The sequence below is a fragment of the Perognathus longimembris genome, chromosome 15 (assembly GCF_023159225.1).
Source record: "Perognathus longimembris pacificus isolate PPM17 chromosome 15, ASM2315922v1, whole genome shotgun sequence".
In the NCBI taxonomy this organism is placed as follows: domain Eukaryota; kingdom Metazoa; phylum Chordata; class Mammalia; order Rodentia; family Heteromyidae; genus Perognathus; species Perognathus longimembris.
The window spans coordinates 18,548,456-18,575,524 of NC_063175.1; the positions used below are offsets into that span (position 1 = coordinate 18,548,456).

Sequence of the window (27,069 nt, forward strand, 5' to 3'; positions counted from 1 at the left end):
AGCATTGAGGGGAAGCATGTGATACACAACTAATTTTTCTGTTAAGAAAGGAAGAGAAGAAGGGAGCGAGTTCAGAGAAGAGGAGGATGAAGAAAAGGGGGAAAAGGAAGAGGAGGAGCTCAGTGCAGTAGCTTATTCCTATAATTTGAGCTACTTGGGAGATGGAGGTTTAGGGATTGAGATTTGAGGATATTCTGGGGATGAACGTTCACAAGACTTAAGCATTGTGCTGAGCTCAGTGGCCTGTGCCTGTCCTCTAAGCCACCAGGGAAGCACGGTGGCTGAGTGCCATGGCTTGGGCCTTCGTCCCACTGCACTGGGGAATCAAGCAAATGTCATCTTGAAAATAACCAAAAAAAGGGGGCCTAGGCATGGCCCAAATGGAAGAATACCTACTTAGCCAGCACCAGGCCCCAAGTTCAAGTCTCAGTACTAAAAAAATAAAAGAAAATGTTATGGGAGAAACTGGAAGATAAAAAAGTAACGGGGCGGCGGGGTGGGGGTGGGGCTGGGAATATGGCCCTGGGTTCAATTCCTCAGTACTGCATATAAAAATCCAGAAGTGGGGCTGTGGCTCAATTGGTAAAGTGCTAGTCTTGAGCAAAAAGAAGCCAGGGACAGTGCTCAGGCCCTGAGTTCAAGCCCCAGGACTGGCAAAAAAGAAGAAGTAACTGGGAGCCAGTCAGCAGTTGCTCACACCTGTGATTTTAGCTACTCAGGAGGTTGAGAACTATAGGATGATAGCTGTTAGAAGCCAGCCCAGGCTGAAAAGTCTATCTCGAAAACAACCTGCAAAAAAATAGCCAGAACGGAGGTATGCCTGAAGTGGTAGAGCACAAGCTGAGGAAGCAGGAAACCCTTAGTCAAACCCATGGTTTTGGGGGGGCGGGGGGAGTAAATGAGTTAAACATTTGTTATTGGGGGTTGTGGAATGGGCTTCAGGTTTGAACTAGAGTCTTTGAGCTTGATAGGCAGGTATTCTACCAATTCATCCATACTTCTGGCTCTTTTACATTTGCTATTTTTCAAATAGGGTCTCAAGTGCCTGGGGAGGCTTGGACCACAACTATCTATTTGCATTTCCCAACTAGCTAGTTAACTAGCATATGCATATGTCATCCCATCCAGCTATTGACTGAGATTGTTCCTTATGTCTAGGCTGGCCTAGAAATACAGTCCTCCCAATTCTGACCTCCTATGTAGCTGGGATAACAGGCATAGGCTACCACATCCAGCTATTGATCAAGATAGAATCTCTCAAACCCTTTGTCATTGTCCTGATCTCTATCTCTCCAGAAGCTGTAATTACAGGCTCCCAGATGGGTTAAACATTCTTATGCTTTCCCAAAGTAGACATGTAACTGCTGGGATAATCAGTGGAAAAGGAACATGTCATTTATTTAAACCTGAAATAATGGCATAATTCTTCCCTCCAAGAGATTCCATACTCTGTCCATTAGAACACTGGGGTACTGGTGTAGTCAAAATGTAAGCCACTTGTAATTCAAGATGGCTGGGATGACTATCAGTGACTATATCTTTGTTCACTCTGCTTTTCAAATTCCTCAGCAAGTGGTAGAAGGTCCTAGTAGTAACCAGTCAAGGAATCTTTATTCTGCACAATTCAGTGATACAAATTTGGTACTTGAGCAATTATATTATTACAAAAGAGCAATATGTCTGCTGATACACAGGTAGATTACCTATCTACCTGTGTATCTATCTAAATGGATAGAAGGGTGTTTTAAGGAAGTGGCAGTGAGGAGGATAAGAGAAGAAATGGAGGAAAGCACTCTCTCTCTCTCTCTCTCTCTCTCTCTCTCCTCTCTCCCCTCCCATTTCCCTGTTTTTCTCTGCATTACTAGGGTTGAACTGAAGGCTTCATACTTGGTAGGTTGGTGCTGTACCACTTGATCCACACTGACAGCTCAGCATTCTCACTTTCTAAAATGTATTTCCTTGGTTTCATCAACCTACATGGCCTTGTTAATCACCTAAAACATCATCAGAAAGATTTGGGCAATGACACAGATAGCAGGGAACAGGATCCCAGGGAGACAAGGTTCTGGGAAATCACCTTGTCCCAGTTAGAAGGGACATCTTCCGTGTAACATAGCATGGTCATGTGTAGGAGGACATATCTAAGTGCTGGAGACCTTCGGTTCTCCATGTTCTACCACCTCTAACCTCTTCCCTCCCCAGCCCTGTCCTGTCAGTCATATCCAAGATCCTGCTGGAAGCTGTGTTCCCAACTGCAAAAACTGCACATTCCTTTCTGCATGTTCATTGTATTAGGTGTGGAAGGGAAAAAAAGGAGATTCAACTTTTATAGTTGTTTTCATAATTCATTGTGCTTTTATCTCTATCATATTCTCTAGACTGACTATTTCAGACTCCATTTCATTCATGTCATCCTTCTGATCTCATCCTTCTTTGTTAGCAAATGATAATGTTGCCTCTTTATCCCCACCCAAAGAGGGAAAAATGCAGAAATTTCATCCTTGCCTCCAAACTAAGAAATCAAAATATTTATTCACTTTTTTCTTCCTCTTTCCTCCTGATTGGTGGAAAGGCTGGGCTCCCCTGTTTGAGTCTGGCTCACCCACCTCACAGAAGGAACCACCTCCTCCTCATTCTCAAGGACCTCATAGTACTGATTGTCTTTACTCTCATTGTCATCATTACCTGTTTTCACTCCAGATATCATTCATTAATTTATAATTGACTCATTCTAAAAGACAAAACAAACCTCTGTTAATCATACCTAAGCTCTGTTTCCCCTTCTAGCCACAGCTAAACTGGGAGCTTTTGGCATTCTGGAGACCTCCCAGGTTTTTCCATTGTAAAGGTACTATTCTCATCATTGAAACTGGTTTTTTAAAAATCTTATAGAGGGGCTGGGAATATGGACTAGTGGTAGAGTGCTTGCCTTGGATACATGAAGCCCTGGGTTCAATTCCTTAGCACCACATATATAGAAAAAGCCAGAAGTGTTGCTGTAGCTCAAGTACTAGCCTTGAGCAAAAACGAAGCCAGGGACAGTACTCAGGCCCAGAGTTCAAGCCCAGGATTAGCAAAAAATCTTATGGAAATATTTTGTGACTGTGCTAACTACATTAAATACCTTATTTCTCAAGGCTGGGAATATGGCCTAGTGGCAAGAGCGCTTGTCTCATATACATGAAGCCCTGGGTTCAATTCCCCAGCACCACATATATAGAAAATGGCCAGAAGTGGCGCTGTGACTCAAGTGGCAGAGTGCTAGCCTTGAGCAAAATAAGCCAGGGACAGTGCTCAGGCCCTGAGTCCAAGGTCCAGGACTGGCGGGAAAAAAAAACCTTATTTCTCCTCAAATGCACAACTGCTAACTTTTGCATCCATCAATGGATCTTGTCAATACATTATTATGGAATTTGTCATTTTCTCTACATTTACTAGTTGGAGTTTAATTCTGTAAGGAAAAAGCTGCTTCTCCACCTCTATTTTGATAAGTACAGGTCACATTTATTTTACCCTTTGAGGTATTTCCAACACTATCCGCCTGGGTGAAAGCATCCACCAGTGCCCATCTCTAAACAATTCTTGGAAAGTGGGTCTGGAGGTATAGCACAAATAGTAGAGTAATAGCCTAGCAAGCCATACAAGCTATTTAGGGCTAATTAGTCTTAGAGGTCCTAGATGTTAATTGCATGTAGTTATGTTATCTTAAAAGAGAAGCTAGATAAACAAAATTAAATCAACTTAATTCATAAAAGGGTCTTCATTTCAAAGGAGGATCTGATGTATTTATTATCCTATCAACAGCTTCATGCACCTAGAACTGTTGTAGATGTCTGCATATAGAAATAATGTTATTGGGGCTAGGAATATGGCTTAGCAGTAGAGTGCTTGCCTTATATGAAAGGGTTCAATTCCTCAGCATCACATATACAGAAAAAGCCGGAAATGGTGCTGTGGCTCAAGTGGTAGAGTGCTAGCATTGAGCAAAAAGAAGCCAGGGACAGTGCTCAGGCCCTGAGTTCAAGCCCCAGGACTGGCAAAAAAAATAAAGAACGTTATTTTAAACAAGAATACCACACTAAAGTTTCATTTCCTAACCTAATGAATATCTTAGAATCATGAGAAGTTCAGAGAGAGTGAATGAAGGGAGAAAGAAAGGGAAGAGGGAAAGGAAGAGAGGGAGGGAAAAATGGAGGAAGGAAGTAAAAGAAGAGTTGGGCATAGTGGCTGAAGCCTGAAAATCCTGGATACTTGGAAAGTAGAGACCAGGGGATCATAGTTTGAAGCCAGCCAAGCAAAAAAGGAAAACAAATGTGCAAGAGACTTCATCTCAACTAGTGGTATGGGGGAAGCATATGGCTGAATGTGGTAGCATAGGCCTGTCATCTCTTTGTGAGGAAGCACAAATGGAAGGACAGAGGTCTAGACTTGCCTGGGCATAAAGCAAGACATCAGTCAAAAAAAAATAACCAATGCAAAAAGGAACTGGTGGAGTGGCTCAAGTGGTAAAGCACTTGCTTAGCAAGTGCAAGGCTTTTGAGTACAAACCCCCATATTGGGAGGAAAAATACTACTAAATTATTAAAAAATACTAAACCCCACAACACTACTAAAGAAGCTCAAGAGCTAATCTCACATAACCTAAGATAGCATCTTTGGACTTTGTATTTCTCATCCATATATATTTTTTTGTTGCTAAGGAAGGATCATGTGGTTATATTAATTTGGTCACAAACTGTAGCTCAGAGCTTAATTTATTCCCAATGATCATTGATAGCCAGCAACATCAGTGCTTTGCCTATAAGTAGAACTGAATTATTAAACAAGTCTCCTAGTTTCAACTGCATTTGGCTTCATGGGTCAAGATGTCCCTTGTCAGGTGATAAGATGCTGAGTAGAACATTCTCCGGTAAAGAAAATCTGCTGTTTCCTCCTCAGAACTATGGTAAACAACATAAAAAAGAAAAGCATGCTGCTCTGTAAGTCTCTATAGTACCAGTACCCATTAGCACTGAGCAAAAGTTTATCTCATAGTTGTGTGTGTGTGTGTGTGTGTAGACAACATGTGTGCAACATGTGTTCCTGTAAAATGTGTACAACAGTGAAACTTTTCTTCTGAACAGGTGTCCTTGTAGACCTGGGACTAGAGGAAAACGGGACGGCTCATCAGAGAGCAGAGAAATATGTTGTTCGTCTGGACAATGAGATTCAAAGCAAGTTTGACGTTTTTATGAGGAGGGTGAAACAGAACCCGTACACACTGTTTGTGCTAGTTCATGACAACTCCCATGTGGAGCTAACGAGGTGATTGCTTCCGTGTGAGCAAACACAGTGTTTCTTCTATACAAGTAACTGTTACCTAAGGGAATGCCTTAGGGGCAGTGATGTGAAGGCGGGGACCCTTAACATTTGGCATCTGCTTCCTGGTAACTTTTTCCTTATCTTTCCTTGTGCCTGCACTTCCTCTTCCTAGTTGATTTTTTAAAATTACACTCTGGGGGAATTTAGAAATTCCTGTTTAAACTATGGCCTTCAGAGCCTTGAGAAAGTCAGTTGCTTTAGAGGAACCCCAAAGGAAAGCATGCTGCCTGCTTTCCTCCCCAGCTCTCCTCTTCTCCTTTCTGGCCTTTTTCTCTTCTCTTTGACCTTTAACAGAAGAAGAAATTCCACTTTAATGATTTGAAAACACATCCCAAACCTTCCATGGTTTTCCAGTTTAAGAAAACAAAAACCCCATTTCTTCCATGGTCTGTTGGAATTAGGAGGCATTTTGCTCCCTGACCAAATTGTAATTGTCTGTTAAGGGTTATCTTTCCTCCTATGAACTAAAAAGGCAAAACATTTTTAAAGGGGTACTCCCCCTTTTTTAAAGAGTACACAGTGGCAAATAGCCACTGAGCTTGACATGTAGTGGAAATTTAGGGCATCATTGAGCATTTACAGATTTTCCTTTCTTCGAACTTAGGAATGCTCTGGAGCTTTTTTGGACTGTAGTAGAAATGTCAGGATGACAGAAACACCTGTTGTAGCCAAAATGTGTTTGATACTCTTCAATTTAAAATCTAAAAGTTAAGTAGATTAAGAAGGACCTTTCATAACTGACTAGATTTACAAGAAATGGACGATGAAATAAAAAGAAGAGAAGGAGAAACTGAAAGCAGGAAAATCTTTTGCATACATTTCTTAATGTTCTATGAGCAGAAACAGCTGGTGACTTCTTTGCTGAGAATGCACACAGGTATCTCTGTATAATAAAGATTCTTCTTAGCTGTAATCCTAGCTACTCAGGATGCTGAGACCTGAGGATCATGGTCCAAAGCCAGGGTTGGGCAGGAAAGTCTGTGAGACTCTTATCTCTAGTTAACCAGCAAAAAGCCACGAGTGGTGTGATTCAAGTGGTAGAGCACTAGCCTTGAGCAAAAAAGGCTAAGTACCAGCACACATCAACAACAAAGATTATTTTTTTATTATTTGTTTTTGAGTCTTTATGACATCCTTGTATATCCAGACTGGACAGAACAGAAATAAAGCTTCAGAGATGCAAGTCTTGGTCACAAGTTGCAGGAGGAGGAGGCCTCCCCCAATCTTCACCCCAGTCTAGAACCCAAAGCCAGGGAGCCCTGGAACACTCACATTTTCATCCAGAAGCTCCCTCTCTTGTTTGAACTTTCAAAGTAAAGCAATCCATGTCAACTACAGAGCAAGCTATGCTTGTCCGTTGAGGTAGATCAGAACAAACTGAAAATGGGGATTGGAGGGGGGACAGTCCTTGAAAGCTGTCAGAAAAAGGATTAAGAAGGAAGGTAATATCTGTCTTCCAAATTATATTTTGCTTTGTTTTTGAGACAAGGCCTCAGCATGTTCCCCGGAGGCAGTCTTGAACTTCAGCCTTCCAGGTGCTAGGATCACAGGCATACCTCATGCTTGGCTCCCACATTATTGGTTTTTATCTCCTCTCTGTTCTGAAGAACCAGAAAAATAAGAATTAGAACATTATCTGTGCATTGGCATAGGTTTCTGCATCCAATCAATGAAATGAGGAGGTATTAATATGACTTTCACTGTTTCCACAGTGTCATCTCAGGCACTCTGTCCCACGGTGAACCCAGTCACGGGTTGGCTGATAGAGTCATTAATTGCAGAGAAGTTCTGGAATCTTTCAACCTCCTGGTGCTCCAGGTTAGCTCCTTTCCGTACACACTTCAGACCCAGCAGTCCCGAATCAGCTCCAGCAACGAAGTTCACTGGATACAGCTGGACACAGCGGTGAGTCTCCCATACCATCCTGATCTCAGTTCCCCAAGGGGCAGAACCTGAAACCAAATATGACCGCAAATAAGCACAAGAGCTAAAATAAAAGAAGCCCAAGAGTTTTAAAAAAATCAAACTAATGCTCTATCTTCAGAAAGTTACATATGATCACAATTTTTTCAGTTTGGAAATGAAGATGATGCCTTTAATTGGGGGGTGGGGGTGGGGGGAAGCAGTGTAGAGGAAGCTTGACCTGTAATGGCAGATGGCACTGCTTTGAAAGAGTTAGGATGCACTAGCACAGCACAGGACAGGCTGCATAGGGCTTTAGCATATGGATTTGGAATCCTTTTCAAAGATTTTTGAATTGAATATTACTGATACCTGAAGCTGCTTGTGTGGATAAAATTGCAGAAGTTAATCAGAGTTTCATAACTTTTTCTTCAATTTGACATTACTGAAGCTTGGAATCAGGTGTTCACATTTGCTCGGCAGATGCTCTGCAGCCCGAGCCATGCCTCTAGCCCTCCTTACTTACTTTTTAAAGAGTGGTCCTATTCACTTCCACTATGAAATCAGTGGCATTAAAACCTTACAGCTCCACTTGAATGCAAATGTAACAGAATGAGGAACTAGTCACTTCTAATGTTTCAGCTGTTCTCGTTCCCCAGACCTGTCTGGCTCCACCTGGTCACAAGACATCATTTAACCATCTGCCTTATAGTTTTGCCAGAACTGGGGAGTGGAGGTGGGGGTGAGGACAGGTAGATACATCCTACCCAGAAAATTATAATGCAGCATCAGGAAAAGGAGCAGGTACAGAGAAAGAGTCAATGTTTTCCCAAAGAAACTGGGGTGATGATGAGAAGAAAAGATAAATCTTTTCCATGTGACTGTGTGCCTATAGGCCACATCAGAAAGGAAACAGAGAGAAACAACTCTTGTTCCTGAAATGACTCAAACTGCTTTGCAGTACCAGGTACACCCAGAAGGAAAGAAATAAGCCTTAAAACCTTAGAGTGTACTCTAAGCTTCCAGAATCTGTAAGAACACCCTCCAGTCTTCATGTAAAATCGACTTGCTCTCAAGTATTACCCTATTCCAACAAGCAGTATTATCTGGTTTGGGGCCACAAAAATTAAATAAGTTGTTAGTTAAATAATGCTTCATATGTACCCTGCAAATCACAGTGCTTTAGATGAGTTGGTGAAAAGCTCAGGACCAACTTTATAGCCCATTTCTAACAAAATGTTTCCAAACCTCTGGCATTTTTTTTCTCAGTTGTGGGGCTTGAACTCGGGGTCTGGGTGCTTTCCCTGAGCTTCTTTGTGCTCAAGGCTAGCCATCTACACTTTGAACCACAGAGATACTTCCAGTTTTTGAATGGTTAATTGAAGATAAGAGTCTCACAGGGACTTTTCTGCCTGGGCTACCTTTGAACCATGATCCTCAGATCTCAGCCTCCTGAGTAGTTAGGATTACAGGTGTGAGCCACTGACACCCAACTCTACCATGCATTTATTTTTGCCAGTTCTAGGGCTTGAACTCAGGGCCTGAGCACTTTCCCTGGCTTTGTCTAGCACTCTATTTCTTGAGCCACAGTGCCACTTCTGGCTTTTTCTATAATATGTGGTGCTGAGGAGGCAAGCACTCTAGCATTAGGCCATATTCCCAGCCCTGGCATGCATTTTTTAAAATTTTCTTTAAGTACTTGTAGAAAGGGTTTGCAATTCAACATGTCCATTTATGAGTACAATATACCTTGGTCAGTGTCACCCTTCCATCATTTTCCCCTCTATCCATCCATCCATCCATCCCAATCCCTATCAACTGCTCAAGTTTCCTACTTCCATTTCCACTTATGTACATTAAGTATTGTTTTGACTGCCTTTGCCCACCATTCTGGCATGCATAACTGATCTTGTTCCTAATGCAACCTTATTTCTTTTATCCCTGCTTTTCTTTCTTGATTGCCTTATTTACTTCTTCTTTTAAAAGCTGACTTATTTTTCCTTGTAAAATAAATTGGAGAATGAGACTAAAATACACAAACAACATGACAAGAAAATATGACTGAAACATTAATACAAGCTGGGTATGATAGTGCATGCCCCAAATCCCAGCTACTCAGGAGTTAAGAACAGACAGGAAGATCTCTATTTTATGCCAACCTGGGCAAAGTTAGAGACTTATGTGAAAAACAAACAAAAAGTAAAGTGGGCTGGAGGCATGGTTCATGGCTCAAATGAGCGCATTTCATCCCAGTACTTCAAAACAGAAAGAAACAGATGGTGAGAGAGAGGGAGGGAAGGAGGGAGGGGGGAAGAGAGAAGGAAGGAAAGAAGGAGGGAAGGAAGGAAGGAAGGAAGGAAGGAAGGAAGGAAGGAAGGAAGGAAGGAAGGAAGGAAGGAAGGGAGGGAGGGAGGGAGGGAGGGAGGGGAGGAGGGAAGGAGGGAAGGGGGAGGGAAAAGAGAAGGAATGAACGAAGGGAAAGAGGATGGAGAGGAAGCGAAAGGAAGGAGAGAGAGTAAAAGAAAAGGAAGGAGAGAGAGAAAGGAAAGATAAAAGAGGGGAAGGGAGAGATTAATGAAGAAAACTTTAAGCAACAACAAAACTAGATCCATGAGATACAAAAGCTTATTTAATATTCTGGGGCTTCTTCCTCCTTTAAGAACAAGCTTGTCACATGTCTCAGGATCCTCGGAGGACATCTGTGGGTCATTTCCCAAAATAGCAGCTCATTTTCGTAGCAATGACTAAGTCATCATGAAAGGGGAAGGACAGGTGCTGTGTATCCCGTGAAAGAGGGCAGAGAGAGCATACATTACATTTTTAAAACTAATTTTTAATGATGAACTTCTATGAGCCGTGTCATTAAATGATGTTAGAAAAAAAAGTTGCAACAGGAGTTTTAGAGTTTCCAGAGTTCTGTGGACACCAAACATATCCAAGTAGAGTGCTGCTTCCAGTGGGGAAAGATTAGGAGTTGAAGCCATCTGACCAGGTCTGTCTAAGCCAAAAGAAAAGAAAACAAATCACTCCTGTAGTTAATATTCGCCTAAAGAGAACATGTCAACACTCCACTAATCACATATAAAGTTCAATCAAAGTGAAGAGAAACTATTGCAGAGTTGATATTAGGTCACATAACAAAACACAATTTTTCTTTTACCTCTCAGGAAATAACCTCTTATAGGGACGCCCTCCCCTCCATCCCCCACCCCATAAAACCCACAACACACAGTATCCTGTCTTCATTGGGGATTTGGCCTGTGTTTTCAATCAGGAGGATGTGGGCTGTGAGGAGAAGCTGTACTTCGGCTTGAACGAGTACAGCAAGTCTCTGCAGTGGGGGGTCACCAGCCCACTTCTGAGATGTGACGAGACCTTTGAGAAGATGGTGAACACACTCCTGGAGAGGTAAGGATTTCTGCTTTCATTGTACTTGCAGATTGAAAATAGCCAAATGCCTTTCTGTTCATGTCATAGCAAGTTTGATGGAGCCCATGCAGATGACATAAAAAGTCAAATAAAAATAGCCTTTCCTAAGATGACCTTCTACTCCCATGAGTTTTCTGACTATCCCAGACCAACAAAGGAAAACAGTGACCTATAATAGAATGGAAGACCACTTTTTAAAACAGACCTCTATTAAGAGAGACAGAAGAAAGTTAAGGAGCAATCCGAGCAGCTAAGCATGTTCAGTTCTTGGCACCTTTTCTCTAGTCCCTGAGGGTTGAAGATCAGAATTCTTCTTTTATCAGGTCTAACTTTGAAACTTTTTTTTTCATTTCTGACCCTGAATTGTAGCCTCTGAATATGTAAAGCCCTTTACCTAACAGTGTCCCCTCCTACCTTCTGCCCCAGTACTGTTTGATCACCAACTGTGGGACAATAAGGCTTCAGGCTGGGTGCTGGTGGCTCATGCCTATAATCCTAACTACTTAGGAGGCTGAGGATCTCAGTTCAACCAGGGCAAGAAATTCTATGAGACTAATCTCCAATTAACCACCCAAAATCTGAAAGTGGAGCTGTGGCTCAAATGTTAGAGCACTAGCCTTGAGCAACAGTGCCCAGTCCCTGAGTTCAAGCCAAGAGAAGAAAAAGAGAAAGAGACAGACAGACAGACAGACAGACAGACAGACCCTGGCTCCAATCACAGGTTAGCTATTTAAAAATCTGCTCTAAAAAAATCTGCTCTGTAATTTTGGTAAGAAACAAAGGGAAATAAAAATGAGAACAATTAGATGTAGTCCACCCAGCAAGTTGTAATGCTGTGTCAGGAAAAAAAAGGAGAAGCTCCAAGAAGGATCTCATATTTTACAGCTGTTGGAGATGAGAAAACTAACAATATGACATTAATCCTTACACAGAACATGTGATCTGAAATTTCCAAAATCATTTATGTATCTCCCCTTTATAAGTTTCCCACCTTGGCCCAGGATTAAACCAAGGCTTTCTTCTCTTTGACACAACCTACTAAAACATTACAGTGTGTAAGGACATTGTAGAAACCTAAATAAAATGAGACCCAGTTCTGGAGCTGTACATACATATGATCTGGGACAAGTAGCTATATTTCTCACAGCTTCTTATAAGTTACAAAAAGGGAGTGGTGGTTCTTTAGAATACAGGTTACCTCTGTTCCTTTGCCTTCGAAATCCTTCAAAACTACATTATGTTGGTGCTGCTCCCTGCATGATATTTGACCCTAAACTTCACTGTACAATGCTGGTAGGGCCTGTGGCATTCTATATAGAATTACAAAGTGAAAGGAGGGCAACATTTCCCACTAGTTTTCCCCTGTCGGGCCACACTTCTCCCATCTGGCAGCCAGAGGAAAATGCCCTCACTCAGCCTTTTTCATACTTTAGGAACTTCTCAGCCAACTGTGGGCCTGGCCCTGCTATGCCAGGACCTATCTTCTTGACTAGTCCCTACCTCTTCGTGCTGTAAGTGGGGCCTCTTTACCTATTGGTACTCATCCTGTCAGCAGGCCTGGTTTCCTCAGACAGAGCACCTAAATAATAGTTCTCTTTTGCCTGCTTTGTAATTGTAAAACTTCCAATAAGAGCAACACAGTCTCTTTACCTAAAAGTCTAACAAGGGGAGAATAATGGTACTGTGACCCTTCCAGGATCAGATTTGCTCCTCTCCTTTAAGCAAGAAAGGTTCTGAGTAATAAAAGGCTTCACCTGGGCTAGGGATATGGCCTAGTGGCAAAAGTGCTTGCCTCTAATACATGAAGCCCTGGGTTTGATTCCCCAGCACCACATATACAGAAAACTGCCAGAAGTGGCGCTGTGGCAGAGTGCTAGCCTTGAGCAAAAAGAAGCCAGGGTCAGTGCTCAGGCCCGAGTCCAAGGCCCAGGACTGGCAAAAAAGAAAAAAAAAAAAAGGCTTCACCACCAGGGGGTGGTCTTTCTCCAGTCAGCTTCAATTTATTTTTCCCACACCACAGTTCATTTTATAGAGGATACAGTTACTGCTATCAGTGGGACTAGCCTTAAACCAGTAATACCTTTTATGTTTAATACTCCACAGATACTACAATAATGTCTCAAAAATGTCTTTATTGTAAATGTACATGTCAGAGAACTAAGGCCATATGCTGCCAGTCTAACCCAGTGGCACCAGAAAAGGTTAGGACACAGGGGTTATCCAGTGTGACTCCATCAAGAGCCTTGGAGGAGAACTATAATGGCTAACACTGATGGAGGTGCATTGTACTCATAATCTGACTTGTTGAATTGAAACTCCTTTGTACAATGACTAGATAACACATAACCTACTTGGACCAGTATGCCTCTGAATTTAATGTGCATCCAGATCATCTGAACGCCCTTGCTCAGCTGCAGGCCCCGTTCAGCAAATGTGGATGGGAACACCGACCATGCTAAAGAGTGCTCGGCTGCTGCTGACCTGCAGACCACACTGCAGAGCGAAGCTCACCTGACCAGCCCTAAGCCTTTTAAATTTGCCTCAGCTGGCCCAGCAGGCTTTGGAAACAACTTCTTTCTAGTGATGTGAGATCCCAGGTCTTTCTGAAGCTAACCCCTGCACCAATGTCCCATCTACATTCTACCAAGCAAGCCCCGCTGTTCCAGCCCGGCCTGCCTGTGGCTGAGTGCCCCTCCCTGTGTTCTGTTGAAGGTATCCCCGGTTGCACAGCATGGTCGTCCGCTGCTATCTTCTCATACAGCAGTACTCTGAAGCCCTGATGGCTCTCACCACCATGGCATCACTCCGAGGCCACAGCACACCTGAAACGCTCAGCATCATAGATGACCTCATCAGCTCCCCAGGAAAAAACAAAAGCGGGAGGGGCCACATGCTGGTGATCAGGGTGCCCTCGGTGCAGCTGGCCATGCTGGCCAAAGAGCGACTGCAGGAGGTGCGTGACAAGCTGGGCCTGCAGTATCGCTTCGAGATCATCCTGGGGAACCCGGCCACCGAACTCAACGTGGCAAATCACTTTGTGGCACGATTAAAGGTGAGTAGTGGACCAGTGTTTCTCTCTTACAGAATCCCATCTGCTTCTGTTTTCTAGGAATCCTACCTTGGTGGCCGAGAGGATCTGAGCTCAATGGATTTTTGCACATGTGTGACTTAGTTCTCCATGACAGTATTAAGGCTCAGGGACAGAGATTCTTAAATGGAACTAGCTTCTAAAACTTCTGTGGAGCCCTCTAGTTAGCCCCTAGTTGCCATCCATGTTCCCCCACTGCAGTGCAACAAATAGGTTGACCCAATTTGATACTATATTCCTTGACCTTTGAGATGCATCTAGACCATGGCCCTCTGTTTTCTCAGGAAGATTTTTTTTTTATGACTAGATTTTCTTGTTTTCTTTATTAAGAATTTACTGTCATTACAGAGGGTTTGCATTTACATAGGAAGATTTTTTTTTTAACGGTAAGTTCTCTCAGACATGTGTGGAGTATCCCATTAAGTATCCTCAACTCACTAATTCTTTTCTGTCCATCTAGCCCATCTGTCAGCCCATGGCTAGTCGGTAAAGTATTCAGTATGCTGTTACTCCCAGCTCCCTTGCATGTGGACTCCCCCAACTCCTCGTTGTTTCTCTGTACTTGCTTTGACCCCCAGGCTTTGGCTGGACCGATTTTGCCAGCTCTCATACAGAGGGACTGAGTGCATGATGAGTTCCTCCCAGCTCCCTGCACGGCCAGGGACTCTGCTTGTCCCCTACCCCTCCTGCCAGGCATGGATCTACTAACCTAACTCCCTACCTTAGGCCTGTCTTAGGGTTTTCCTCTATGTCCTAGCCATTAAAAAGCACATACTCAAATACCCGCATTCATATGGGCATGGAACCAAGCGGGCTACTGTTTGGCTGAGAGACTGATACAGTCTCCACATCCTGCACACGCTAAATTGTTTTTTTTAATCTAGTTTGGCACAAACTTAATGGACAGACATCTCTAGACAGCATCTTGTAGAAATCCCATTTCACCCTGGACTGTAGTTTCCCATCTGTAGACTGCAGGAGTTGGACTGTATGACTTCTAAGAACTCTGTTGTAGAATCCATGAGTTACTTAACAACCAGAAACCTTTTCATTAGCTAACCTAAACAGAATCTAAAATGCAGACAAAATATCTCTTATTTTCTTGGAAATAAGCAACTGGAACAAACAAAATTGTTCAAAAGTGATAATTCCTGTATTTTGTGGAAGTTGTAACATATATTTCAGATATAGGAATGTGTTTACCTTTTTAAAATAAGCATTGTTATAAGCAGCATTATATCCGAATTCCTGGGATAAATAATAAAATTCCTAAACCCCGCTCTCACAGTGTAAATCACTGAGACACAGAGAAAATAAATGTTAGTGATGAAGAATTTTGAAAAGCAAATAATCTTCCTCATGTGGGAGGTGCTGTGTTGTTAGTGATGAAGAATTTTGAAAAGCAAATAATCTCCCTCATATGGGAGGTGCTGTAATAGAGGTGAGGCTCTAGGCTTTCTGGTTCTCCATTGACCTTGATTAACTGTGAGGTCATTTGTTTAGAAAGGCTAGGCACTAAGTCAGTATGGATCTGTGGGTTGTAAATAATTACATCTCTGGGCCATTGTTTGAAAAATATTATCAAAGCTAAGGTTCTTCACCTGACTGCCAGTGTATCAGAATCACCAGCAGGGACTTCAAAGGACAGTTAGGGCAAGGTTGAAGACCTGTTTTGAGAGTTTGCTATGTGCAAAGGGGGCCCGAAGTAGTTGCCTCTCAACACACCTGTATTACCCTCCATTTTATGTGTAGTTGCTGGGCACCACTCACATTAAAAAAAAAAAAAAAGAAGAAAGAAAGAAAGAAAGAAAAAAACCCTGGGGTTGGGAATATGGCCTAGTGGTAGAGTGCTTGCCTCATATACATGAAGCCCTAAGTTCAATTCCTCAGCACCACATATATAGAAAAATCCAGAGGTGTCACTGTGGCTCAAGAGGTAGAGTACTAGCCTTGAGCAAAAAAGAAGCCAGGGACAGTGCTCAGGCCCTGAGTTCACGGCCTAGGACTGGCCAAAAACAAAAATTATTTTGAGACAGGGTTTCATTGGATAGCCCAAGCTGGCCTCAAATTCAAGATATTCCTGCCCAGCCTCTCTAGTGTTGAGATTACAGGTGTGCACCACTGTGCACAGCTTTCAGTGAGTCTTTCCTAAGTATCAGCAAATCTTTTCTGAACATCAGCAAATAATCAGTCAAATTCTGTTCTCTTTTGTTGCATATATTTCTCCTTGTCATATTTTGTGTTTATGGAAGACTACTCTTCTATTTGAAATAAACCTAATTCTCCTCGCCGCCCCCCCCCACCCCCCCGCAAAGCATGGCTAGAAATGTTAGTTCATTTCTGTATGGTAACTCCTGCTAGAAAGCTGACATAAAGCATAATTAGATGTTATACCTATAATAGGTAGGAACTACCTTATTATCCACTTGATATGGCCTAGCTTCTTTCTGCTCTAAAATAGAAAAATAATCTGCATTATCTCTTTAGATTTGAGTGTCTTTCAAGTTGGTGGTTTTATATTCTACTCATAGCCATGTTCATGTTTTCACAATTGATGTTCCATTTATTAAAGATGTACACATGTATGTTGTTGTATACCTGCATTAATATGAGAAATCAGAGCTTAATACTTTTTTTTTTTTTTTGGTGCCAGTTCTAGGGCTTGAACTTGGGCCCTATATGTTGTCTCTTAGCTGTTTTGCTCAAGGCTGGCATTCTACCACTTGAGCTATTGCTCCACTCCCTTTTTTTTTTTTTTTTTTTTTTTTTGGTGGTTAATTGGAGTTAAGAGTCTCATGGACTTTCCTACCCCGGCTAGCTTCGGACTGCAATCCTCAGATCTCAGTCTCCTGAGTAGCTAGGATTACAGACGTGAGCCATCACTGCCCAGTGGTGCTGTGTACTTTATGAAGCCATGAGAAAACTGAATCTCTTTTGAGTAAGGGCAAGCTGTTGGTTTTGTTTGTTTCCTTTCCCTTGATCCAGGCGATAGCTCTGTAAGAGACTCTTTGGAGGCCTGAAATCAATAATCACTTGTCATTTGTTCTTAACAATAAGTCAATAAGTTGCAAGAAGAAAAGAAATAACCATCAAAACTGGCTTTTCTAATGGAGTCCTTTTTGGTTCTATTCTAGGTCACTTACAACTGGAAAAAAAAAATTGTCAGTTCTGGGGCTTGAATTCGGGGCATGAGCACTGTCCCTGGCTTCTTTTTGCTCAAGGCTCAAGGCTAGCACTCTACTACTTGAGCCACAGCGCCACTTCTGGCCTTTTCAGTTTATGTGGTGCTGAGGAATCGAACCCAGGGCTTCATGCATGCTAGGCAAGCACTCTACCACTAAGCCGCATTCCCAGCCCACAAGTGGAACTTTAAAAAAAAATTAATACCAAAAGTTTGCCAGTGATACAAAGAAAGTACATTTGAGTGCTTTGAGTCAGCGGGCCACTCGCCAGAACTGCTGTGACGTTTGCATCACTGGCCACATGTTCCACATTATTTCTTTGGCCTGTGGGGTTAATGCATGAAGACTACTAAGACCTCCTGTTTTATTCTATTGAGACAAAAACGAAAGGCCACATTCTCATAGAACTGCTTTGCATATGCTTTTAAAAGTAGCAACTAAAATCTGTTACACTTTGAAGAAGTTATCAGGAAGCACAGGGTGTTTGAACTCTAGACCTAGAAACCTTTGAAAAGGTATAAACTACAAGTAGGAGTTTTAGAGTTTTCACTTCTTCCTGTTGATACTTTGTACAGATGTGGAGAGGAAATGAGCCAGAAGAATGGATCCCTCGGACATATCAAGATTTAGAAGGTCTCCCTTGTATAGTGATATTAACCGGCAAAGACCCGCTGGGGGAAACCTTTCCCAGGTACTGTATGAATAATTGACTCCATTTGGAATTAGCTGCCCAGTGAGCTGGGCATTTAGTTTGTTTGGCATGTCATGGTTTCCTGCAGGGACATAAGAAATAGAGCCTTACTTCATTCTCTTTCAGCTTTCAGAGAGCACCTAGTGGTTTTGGGAGTAAGACAGGTCAAATGCAAAAACAAAACAAAGCAAAAAATGGTTGTGCCTGTAAGCCTGGTAGTCAGAGCAGGAGAGGAAAAGCAGGAGATACAGGAGGAGAAACAGACAGAGACAGAGACACAAATATAGATACTTTTTTTAGATAAAATTATTTGCTAATCTACTATCACTAAGCCTCTCAAAGATCTCCCACAGACGGAAAAACAGCAACAATAAAAGCATCAATTGAGTGCTTACTGCGTGTGTGTCAGGCCTTGCCCTGAATGCTTTCCATGCATCCACATCAAGCCATTTGTCCCTTGTACTGACTGAATAAGCCAGCTCTGCTGTCCTCTCTTAAATCAGGATTTGTTGTTTTCTTTTGTTATTATTTTCACTGCTGGGGACTGAATCTAGGGCCTTGCACAAGCTAGCAGAGCCCTCTACCATTAATCTATACCCCCCACCCCAGCCCCTGGGATATCTACTTTATACTTGAAAGAAAATAAAGCACAGAGAAATTAAGGTTGATGGTTGGTGGATAGCAGAGCTGAGATGTAAATCAAGCTTAGCTGGCACTGCAGCCTTGGTCCTCACTGCCTCAATACCCTCCAGAGAAGCTTAAACCCCACATGCCCAGCAGAGGGACTGGCCACCAATGGAGTTACTTCTGTACAGGTCTTTGAAGTACTGTGACCTCCGGTTAATCGACTCAAGCTATTTAACTCGCACGGCTTTGGAACAGGAGGTGGGGCTGGCATGCTGCTATGTCTCAAAAGAGGTCATCCGGGGACCCACTGCTGCCCTAGACCTCAGTGGAAAGGAGCCAGAGCGAGCCTCTGCCAGCGAGAATGACTCGGAGGAGTTGCTCATCGACCTGGAGCGGCCGCAGAGCAACAGCAGTGCTGTCACTGGAACCTCGGGTCAGTACTCCCTCCTCCTCCTCTTCCTCCTATCACAGGAGCTTTGGGTCAGTACTCCCTCCTCCTCCTGTTCCTCCTATCACAGGAGCCTTGGGTCAGTACTCCCTCCTCCTCCTGCTCCTCCTATCACAGGAGCCTTGGGTCAGTACTCCCTCCTCCTCCTCTTCCTCCTATCACAGGTGCCTTGGGTCAGTACTCTCTCCTTCACTGGGGGAATGGGAGGAGGTGAGTGGGAGTTTGGAAGGCAGAGCAGCTACTGACCTGATGCTGTGGCTTCTCCAGACCACAGTTCCTGGGACAGATGCAGACAGAATGGCAGAATATCCACAGCCTCTGTCTCTGGGAAACATTTGACCAAGTTTGGTAACAGGTTAAAGACAATGAGTAGATTCCATCAATTGCAACCTGCACCATACTTCCTAGTGTTTCCCACCCTTATCTCCAAATGGTGGCTCTACAGCTCATATTTATACAAATGCCCTCTTTTGCTGAAGCTGTAGGTGTGTGTCAAGTGGCTAAGTACCTGCACAAATCTTTGAATGAAAAAATGACTTTGGTAAATACTTAGCGGCAAGTGTTTGTAGCCCTACAGCTGCTCTGGGACCAATGCTCACAGCCTGATGTCTTATGGCAGGGCCTGGACTTTTCTTGTGGTAAATTGTACTAGAGCAAATACAGCTTTCTCTTATTATTTCAGAAAACTTGGAGAAGGTATAAAAACACAAGAATTAAAGCTAAACATAACCCCACCATCAGAAGTAACCGCCATTAATATTGGCCCATGTGTTCTGACTCCTTCCCTTTTTTCTGCACTATCACTGAGATCATTTTGTCACTCCGAAACATACATACATACATACACACACACACACACACACACACACACACACAATTTTGTGTTCAAAGTGTGTTGCTCTTCCTCCTCTTCATTCTGCCAGCAGCTGTTGGAGGGCTGCTTGTGGGAACTGAAGAGGCTGTTGCCTGTGGTGTTTCCACCATTGTGACCCTAGTCCTTCAGAGGCATGAGGGGCCACCCCATCCTCCACCAGCCAGCCACAGTTCTCCTAGGTTTGTCCCTCAGCAGGGGTCAGGGCTAGGCCTGTATCTCTTTACCTCCCTCAACCCCACTACTATCTAGAAGCTCCCCAACTTTCCCTCAAAGCCAACTCAATTCAGTTAGAAATGGGAGGGAGGGCATAGCGCCTTTAGGAGCCCTGGAGTACACACCAGGAGGGGAGAGATGGGGAGCAGGAGGAAGAGGGTGGTGCTCATGTTTCACTCCTCCTTTCCCTCCACTAGTTGGCCATCACACAATTTGTGCTGTGGCTAGTTCTGACCACCTCTAGAAAGGTAATAGTTTGTCTTTCACTGTGTAGCCTCCCACCCCTCAGGCCACAATCACAACACTAAGTGTTCTAGACTTTCCCCTGGGCTTCCACTGGGGGTGGCTGCTGCAAGTGGCCATGCAGAAAGAAGAATATGCTTCCACGGGTGTCTCCCACTGGCCAAGCCCAGCGAGAAGTCAGGGCCAAGACTAGAATGGAGGAGGAGACAGGCAGAGTTGGCTTTTCTCGCAGTGTCCGCTGGCTCTCCAGGCCCAATCTGCTGGCCCCGGCCTTAGGAAAGGCGGCCCGGTGAGCTCTGCCCGTCCTTTGCAGGGTCCCTCATGGAGAACGGAGTGAGCTCCTCCAGCACCGCAGACAAGGCCCAGAGGCAGCCGCGGGCCCCCAGCCTCCTGAGTCCGGCCGCGAGCGTGGGGCCGGGGGAGGGTGTCTCGGCCAGTGCGGCCTCAGGGGAGGCCCTCAAGCAGGAGTGTGACTCCCTGGGCCCCGCGATGGCCAGCAGCAGCACCTCCAAGCCCTCCTCGTCCTCCTTGGGCACCCGGAGCCTCGCATGGCCCTGGAGCCAGGCCACCCAAGGCTGCCAGGGCCTCGCGGTCACCCTGCCCCCGGTGGTGATCGTGTCCAAGGCAGCTTACAGCCTCCTGGGCGCCCAGAAGGGTGGCAAGCTGCCGTCCTCGGCCTCCCTGCTGCCCCACGCCGACGTGGCGTGGGTGAGCTCCCTGCGGCCCTGCCTGCCCCGGGACGCGGGCGGCGAGGAGCAGTCCCAGTACTACCGGCAGTGGACGGCGGCCCGGCAGCACCACGCCGACCACAGCAACCAGCTGGACCCCGCCTCGGGGGCCCGGGCCTTCCACCCGAGGCGCCTGCTGCTCACCGGACCCCCGCAGGTAGGCGTGGTGGGCGGAGGCTGGTGTGTGGTTCCCAGACCTTAGGGGCCGGACCCGGGCTTGGGCCTGGGCCTGGGCCTGCGGAGGGCGGGGACTGGCAGGCGGCCCCCAGGCTTTAGCGGCAGCGCCTTGAGAACTCTGCGCCAGAGTCCAGGTGTGAAATCTCTTTTCTCTTCCCTCCCTTCTCTCCCCTGCTCCTTTACCGGAATAAACACCACTTCCGTCAGGTGGGAAAGACCGGCTCCTATTTACAGTTCCTTAGGATCCTCTTCCGCATGCTCATCCGGCTCCTGGAGGTGGATGTGTACGATGAAGAGGAAATCAATGCTGGTGAGTCCACGGCGAGAACCCCACACGAGACCCTGAAGGCAGCGCCGCTGCCCCTGCCTGAAGTGCCTCCAGCCCCTTGCTTGCCGTCGTCCCGGGTGCCCACTGGTCTCCCGACTCCAGGAGGCCTCCCCTCACGGGCAGCGGGGTGCTGGAAAGGGGCTCGAGGCCTGTTAGGAAAGGTCGCTGCTGCCATGGTTGTAATGGGTGTGAAAGGCCGCCCGGGGACAGGGGCACACAACTGTGGCACGTTCTAGACTCCCGCCCCTCGCTGAGCAGCTGGAGGAGCTCCCGAATTTCCTTCATAGACTGTCAGTGAAGGCATAAGGTTACTGTCATGAAATGAAAACCTGTGTGCTGAACGTTGGCACCCCAACTGGACTGCTCCCCTTTGCAGTGAGGGGCCGTCACGGCCTTCGAGGACTGTGTACAGCCCTGGGCCCCTAGCATCTGCCAGATGGAAAGGGACTGTGGGGAGGAAAGTTCTTCTGAAGGCAAGCCCCATGGGGGCTCCCTTTGGCATCTGCTATTTCATTAGCTCTCCGAACTTTCACCTCACTTGCATTGCAAAGACAATGTTCTTGAGCCCGCACAAAGGACTGATGTAGTGCAGGGTGGTTCGTCATTTTATTGTGGCTCCAGCCCTATTTCTACAAAGAAATTCATATCTGTGATTTTACGTACACACACACATCTTTATGTAATCTCATCTTCCCACCCCTTTTTTCCCCTTGGGCCAAAATAAATTTGAACTCAGGGCCTGGGCATTGTCCATTGTACTTAAGACTGGTGCTCTCCCAACTGAAGCCACACCTCCACTTCCAGCTTTTGCGTGGTTAATTGGAGATAAGATTCTGGCAAACTGAAAAAAAAAAAAAAACAAAAAACGATTATGGCAAACTGGCTTCAAAACAGAAACCTCAGATCTCAACCTCCTGAGTACCCTCATGCCTCCTTGTGTTGCGGGCTGAGCTGTACCAGAGCTGCAGCCCCAGAGGGGAACCAGAGCTCCAGGACAACTGTGCAATGCCACAACCCTGAAAGGGGCCTCATGCCAGGAGGACAAAGCCCAGGAAAACCAACTGGAGCTGGTCCTGTCACTCCTGCTGGCTCTGCCACCAGGCTCTCAGGCACCACAGCAGAGCAATGCCTTTGATTTCACTTTCAAAGCCTGCTACGGAGGGAGAGACCATCTCTCCCTCTGCATCACTCAGGCCAATTATGACATGGTCCGATACACTGGGGAGACTTGGTTTGTTTGCTTTCCCCTGGTTTTGTTTGTTTGTTGGGGAGAGGTGGCTAACTGGAGGTCAGAGTGTCACAGACATTACTGCCCCAGCCTTCTTCAAAACACCGTGCTCATCCCTCAGACTCCTGAGTAGCTAGGATTATGGGCGTGACCCACCAGTGCCCAGCGGCTTCTCCCTCATTTAAGTGAGGGCTAACATAAAGGAGCTATGGAAGGACGCAAAGACACCTTCACTGCAACATGCTTGACATTTTTAATAGAATGCAGATTTCAACTGCAGGGTATAAAAATAAACAATGTAGAAAAATAAGCTATACTTCCAGTTTTAGACCTTTTAAGAGAATTTCAAAGTATTTATTCCCTTGTTTCTAGGCCTAAGCTGTTTGATCTTAACATTTAATAATACTATCTACTGGACACATACTATGTATCTGCCACTGTTGTAATATAGCATTTCTAATATACCATCCCTAATGCTAATAAAAACTCATCACTCTGAAGAGATAAGGTTGGCTGCCTACAAGCAGAGGCAGTGCCAGATTCAAGTCCCAGTCTGAGAGCTCAACTGTATGTTGGAATGCTTTGGTTGGTAGCTGGTGCCTGGATAGTTAAAAAAATCTGCTAGCAGGGCTTGAACTCAGGGCCTCACACACTCAAACTTGGCTTTCTTGCTCATAGTTGTTGTTCCATCACTTGAGTCACACCTCCAGTCCGGCATTTTGCCAGTTAATTGGAGATGGAATATTGCGGACTTTTCTGCCCAGACTACCTTTGAACCATGATACTCCAAGCATCCGTCTCTTTAGGAGTTATGATTACATACGTGAGCCACTGGTGCATGCAGCTAAGAGGTTCTGGGAGGTGTGGTCTGAAAGGGGTATTAGGAGTTCCTGAGTGACTGTAATGTGCAGCTGATGATAGACACTTGGTTAGGGCATCCTAAAATTTCATCGTGTCCATATCTTAGCTAAAGCTAAGGATTTAGGTCCTCCAGTCTGAAGGCAATTTTGAGAGAGACTTAGTTGATCTACAGCTGAGGGAGATTGTTAATGAGGGCGGAAGAGACTAGCACAGCATGAGGATGGCCGCTTTCTCCTCCTGGCATAGGTCTGAAGAAACAATCACAGCTGCTCTTCTCCGGGAAGAAAGGCTCCGTTTTGAGAAACAGCTGTGTCCATCATCTGGGCTTTATACTTCAGAAGCTGTCTCCCTCCTCCCCAGGAGGGAGAGGGAGGGAGAGAGGTCCGCCTGTTCCGCACACTTTCTTCTTGTCCTAGATCACAGCGAAAGCAGTGACGTGAGCCAGTCTGAGGGAGAGCCCTGGCCCGACCTGGAGAGCTTCAGCAAGATGCCTTTTGACGTCAGCGTGCATGACCCCAAGTACAGCGTGATGAGCCTGGTGTACACCAAGAAGCTGGCAGGAGTGAAACGAGGTCAGTGTGCAGAGCCAGGCTCGCCTCCCCTGAGCCCGAGGACATGCAGAACCAGACAGGAAGCCAGAGGCAGCCCCATCTGCGGCAGCTTCAGGATTCTCCAGTTTTTCTCTCTTCCACACATATTCATCATCTTTTAATTTTTATGCCTTGTCAGGGAATAAATTATAAAATCCTTAGAAAAGTCCTTTTGGGACTAGGGGACCTTTCTTCCCAGGCATAGAGGCTTTACCTGTGACCATGGAATCACAGTGTTTTTGTTTTATTCCTGTGTACACAGAAGTAATGAAGGAATGCAGACTTGAAGAACCCCGGAAACGAGAAACCGTGTCCATGATGCTGACCAAATACGCGGCCTACAACACCTTCCACCACTGCGAGCAGTGCCACCAGTACATGGACTTCACCCCTGCCTCACAGGTGCAGTGTGTCAGGGTGGGGCAAGCCCTGAGTTTCCAGCATGGGAAATGATAGCTTACTGAGGAGCAGGAGTCACTGAGGCAAAAACACTTAGGCTTCCCAGTACTGCAGGGCATAAGCACTTAGTATCTTCTACATGTGTTGTGTTTAGGTAGCTGTTATAAACATATCTCTGATCCCCAAAAGGCTAGATACTATGGTATACTTGGTAAGAGGGTCTCTTCTTGAGTTTGGCCCAACACAGAATGATTATTTAACAGACCCATGGGCATAGCTTTAGAGCTGTGATTCTGACAAGCCTGATCTAGTGATTTCTTCTACTTGGAACAATTTTGACTAGTAGAGCTGTTTATTGCACACAGTTAGAACTGAGAGAAAACACAGAATGTGGTCAATAAAATAGTTTATTTGCCTTTTGTATATGCATCTATTTTACAGTCAAGGTCTCACTATTTATCCCAGGCTGGCCTTGAACTCTCCATCCTCTGAACTAAGCCTCCGGTGTACTAGAATAACATAGCCTCAGTGATGACCACACCCAGCCTCATTTTTATTGGTTTATTGTTGCTGAGAATTGAAGCCAGGGTCACATCAGTTAGTACAAACTCTTACCACCTTTGGCCCATTTGGCTTTCTTTTTGGCTACTGCATCTTTAAACACAAAAGAAGGGAAAAAGCAGCAAGTGAGTGAGAGTATTCACAGTCTGCATGGAAGAAAGGTTGAGCCTGGTTTTTCTTTGTTTTTGTTTTGTTTTGTTTTGTTTTTTGGGGTTTTTTTGCCAGTCCTGGGGCTTGGACTCAGGGCCTGAGCACTGCCCCTGGCTTCCTTTTGCTCAAGGCTAACACTCTGCCACTTGAGCCACAGTGCCACTTCTGGCTGTTTTCTATATATGTGGTTCTGGGGAATTGAACCCAGGGCTTCATGTATACAAGGCAAGCACTCTTGCCACTAGGCCATATCCCAGCCCTGATTTTTATGGCATGCTCTGAGCACTGGAGACAGCTCATGCTACTTGAGGGCCGTGCCCTGCAAACTCCCAAACCTGCTTCTGCTTCTCAGGGCTCCCTCCCTTTCCCTGAAATAGAAACACACTAGAAGGGGTATACTTAAAACAAATTACCTTTTATACCCCTTTAAAAATATTTTATACCTCTTTTTTATAACTTTTTGTTTCCTTGAAAGGCTGCTCTGAAAGTGGTTCACAGTACTTTACAGGCTATAGAAGATTCAAGTGTTCCCTAGTGTATAAATCATTTGTCTAGAAAAGTTCAGAATTAAAAACCCTGTTCATATAGTCTTAATATGATTACAGCACTAAGTAATCCCACATTGTGGAGCAGAATAAACTAAGAATTACAATGTCATTGTTCTCTAAAATAGCATATTTAAAAGTATTCTGAAACCTGCCTAGATTTTTCTACTTGTTGAAAACTAATATTGTCTATTCACGAAACCAAATGCTGACTGCATTGTAAAGCCTTTAAAGAAACAAGTTGCCAAGAGCTTGGGAACTTCCCAGCACCTTTAAAAATAGGTTAGATTTATGTCTGGCATACATGAGTCAAATGATCTCTCCCCAAAGCCAGGTCTGGGCTAATGACTGTTTATTCTTCACTTTCCACTCTCGCCAGGAAAGATAGGTCCACTGGGGGATTTTAATGATGTTACTCCTACTGTTCTATTCAGAAAGCATTGGCTTTCAAATCCTTTGATCTGACTCAGGTAGAGCAAAACTGTATTTCTCCAGGGAATGGTGGCCCTTGGGAGATGCATGCCTAGGACTGTAAGAACAAGCACGCGGTGCCAGCGGGCAGTGCCCTCCACACTTGGAGAAGTATGCAGGAGCCAGTGGCTTGGGTCCCAAGACACTGGCAGCTGCTGACCTACAGACCGATTGCCATCCAAGTCATTTGTATGCTGCTGCTCATAACCAGGACTGGTGACCTGGTGGCACATGTAAACTCACATCAGTTTGCCTCCCAATAACAACCGAAACAAGGAGCCTAGAAATCGTAGGTTTACATTCCCTCCCTTTCTTCTTTGCAAATTTAGATGTCCGACTCCACCCTTCATGCATTCACATTTTCTTCCTCTATGCTGGGAGAAGAAGTTCAGCTCTATTTCATCATTCCCAAGTCCAAAGAGAGTCATTTTGTCTTCAGCAAGCAGGGCAAACAACTGGAGAGCATGCGGCTACCTCTGGTTTCAGACAAGGTGGGTGAGGTGTTGGGATGCGAAGGCCACCAGGCCTGTTTCTCTAAACTGCTATCTGAGGCTTTTATTTCCCCTGTTTCATCTTTGTTTTCCTTTCAGCAGAATTTGAATGCAGTCAAGAGCCCTATTTTCACTCCTTCCAGTGGCCGCCACGAGCATGGGCTCCTAAATCTTTTCCACGCCATGGAGGGCACCAGCCACCTCCACCTTCTGGTGGTCAAAGAATACGAGATGCCACTCTACCGCAAGTACTGGCCCAACCACATCATGCTGGTGCTCCCCGGCATGTTCAACAATGCAGGCGTGGGTAAGGGGCCACCCTGGGACGAGGGCAAGGGCCGGGGTGACAGCTTCCATTCCTGGTGTGAACTTTCTTATGGTGGCCTATGGGAATTGTCCTGCCTTCCTGACTAGAGTTTTATTCCTGGAACCCACCCCCCCTTTCTGAAATGTTGTACAATTGTGAGCTTCTGAGGAAGTTA

At 45.0% G+C, this 27,069-nt stretch overlaps 1 protein-coding gene across 7 annotated transcripts in view; it reads left to right on the plus strand.

Moving 5' to 3' along the window:
• The window catches only part of Greb1l (GREB1 like retinoic acid receptor coactivator), a 245,621-nt gene that overhangs the window by 201,797 nt on the left and 16,755 nt on the right, over positions 1-27,069 (plus strand). For 6 of the 7 annotated variants that reach the window (XM_048363113.1, XM_048363116.1, XM_048363115.1 and 3 more), the window contains 12 exons: positions 5,124-5,304; positions 7,074-7,266; positions 10,538-10,671; positions 13,405-13,744; positions 17,538-17,653; positions 18,469-18,713; positions 20,372-20,943; positions 21,171-21,273; positions 23,797-23,952; positions 24,233-24,372; positions 26,426-26,587; positions 26,687-26,894. In XM_048363113.1, the coding sequence (XP_048219070.1) occupies positions 5,124-5,304; positions 7,074-7,266; positions 10,538-10,671; positions 13,405-13,744; positions 17,538-17,653; positions 18,469-18,713; positions 20,372-20,943; positions 21,171-21,273; positions 23,797-23,952; positions 24,233-24,372; positions 26,426-26,587; positions 26,687-26,894 (2,550 nt within the window). The remainder of the gene's footprint in view (positions 1-5,123; positions 5,305-7,073; positions 7,267-10,537; positions 10,672-13,404; positions 13,745-17,537; positions 17,654-18,468; positions 18,714-20,371; positions 20,944-21,170; positions 21,274-23,796; positions 23,953-24,232; positions 24,373-26,425; positions 26,588-26,686; positions 26,895-27,069) is intronic. The other variant, XM_048363118.1, reaches the window with a different exon arrangement.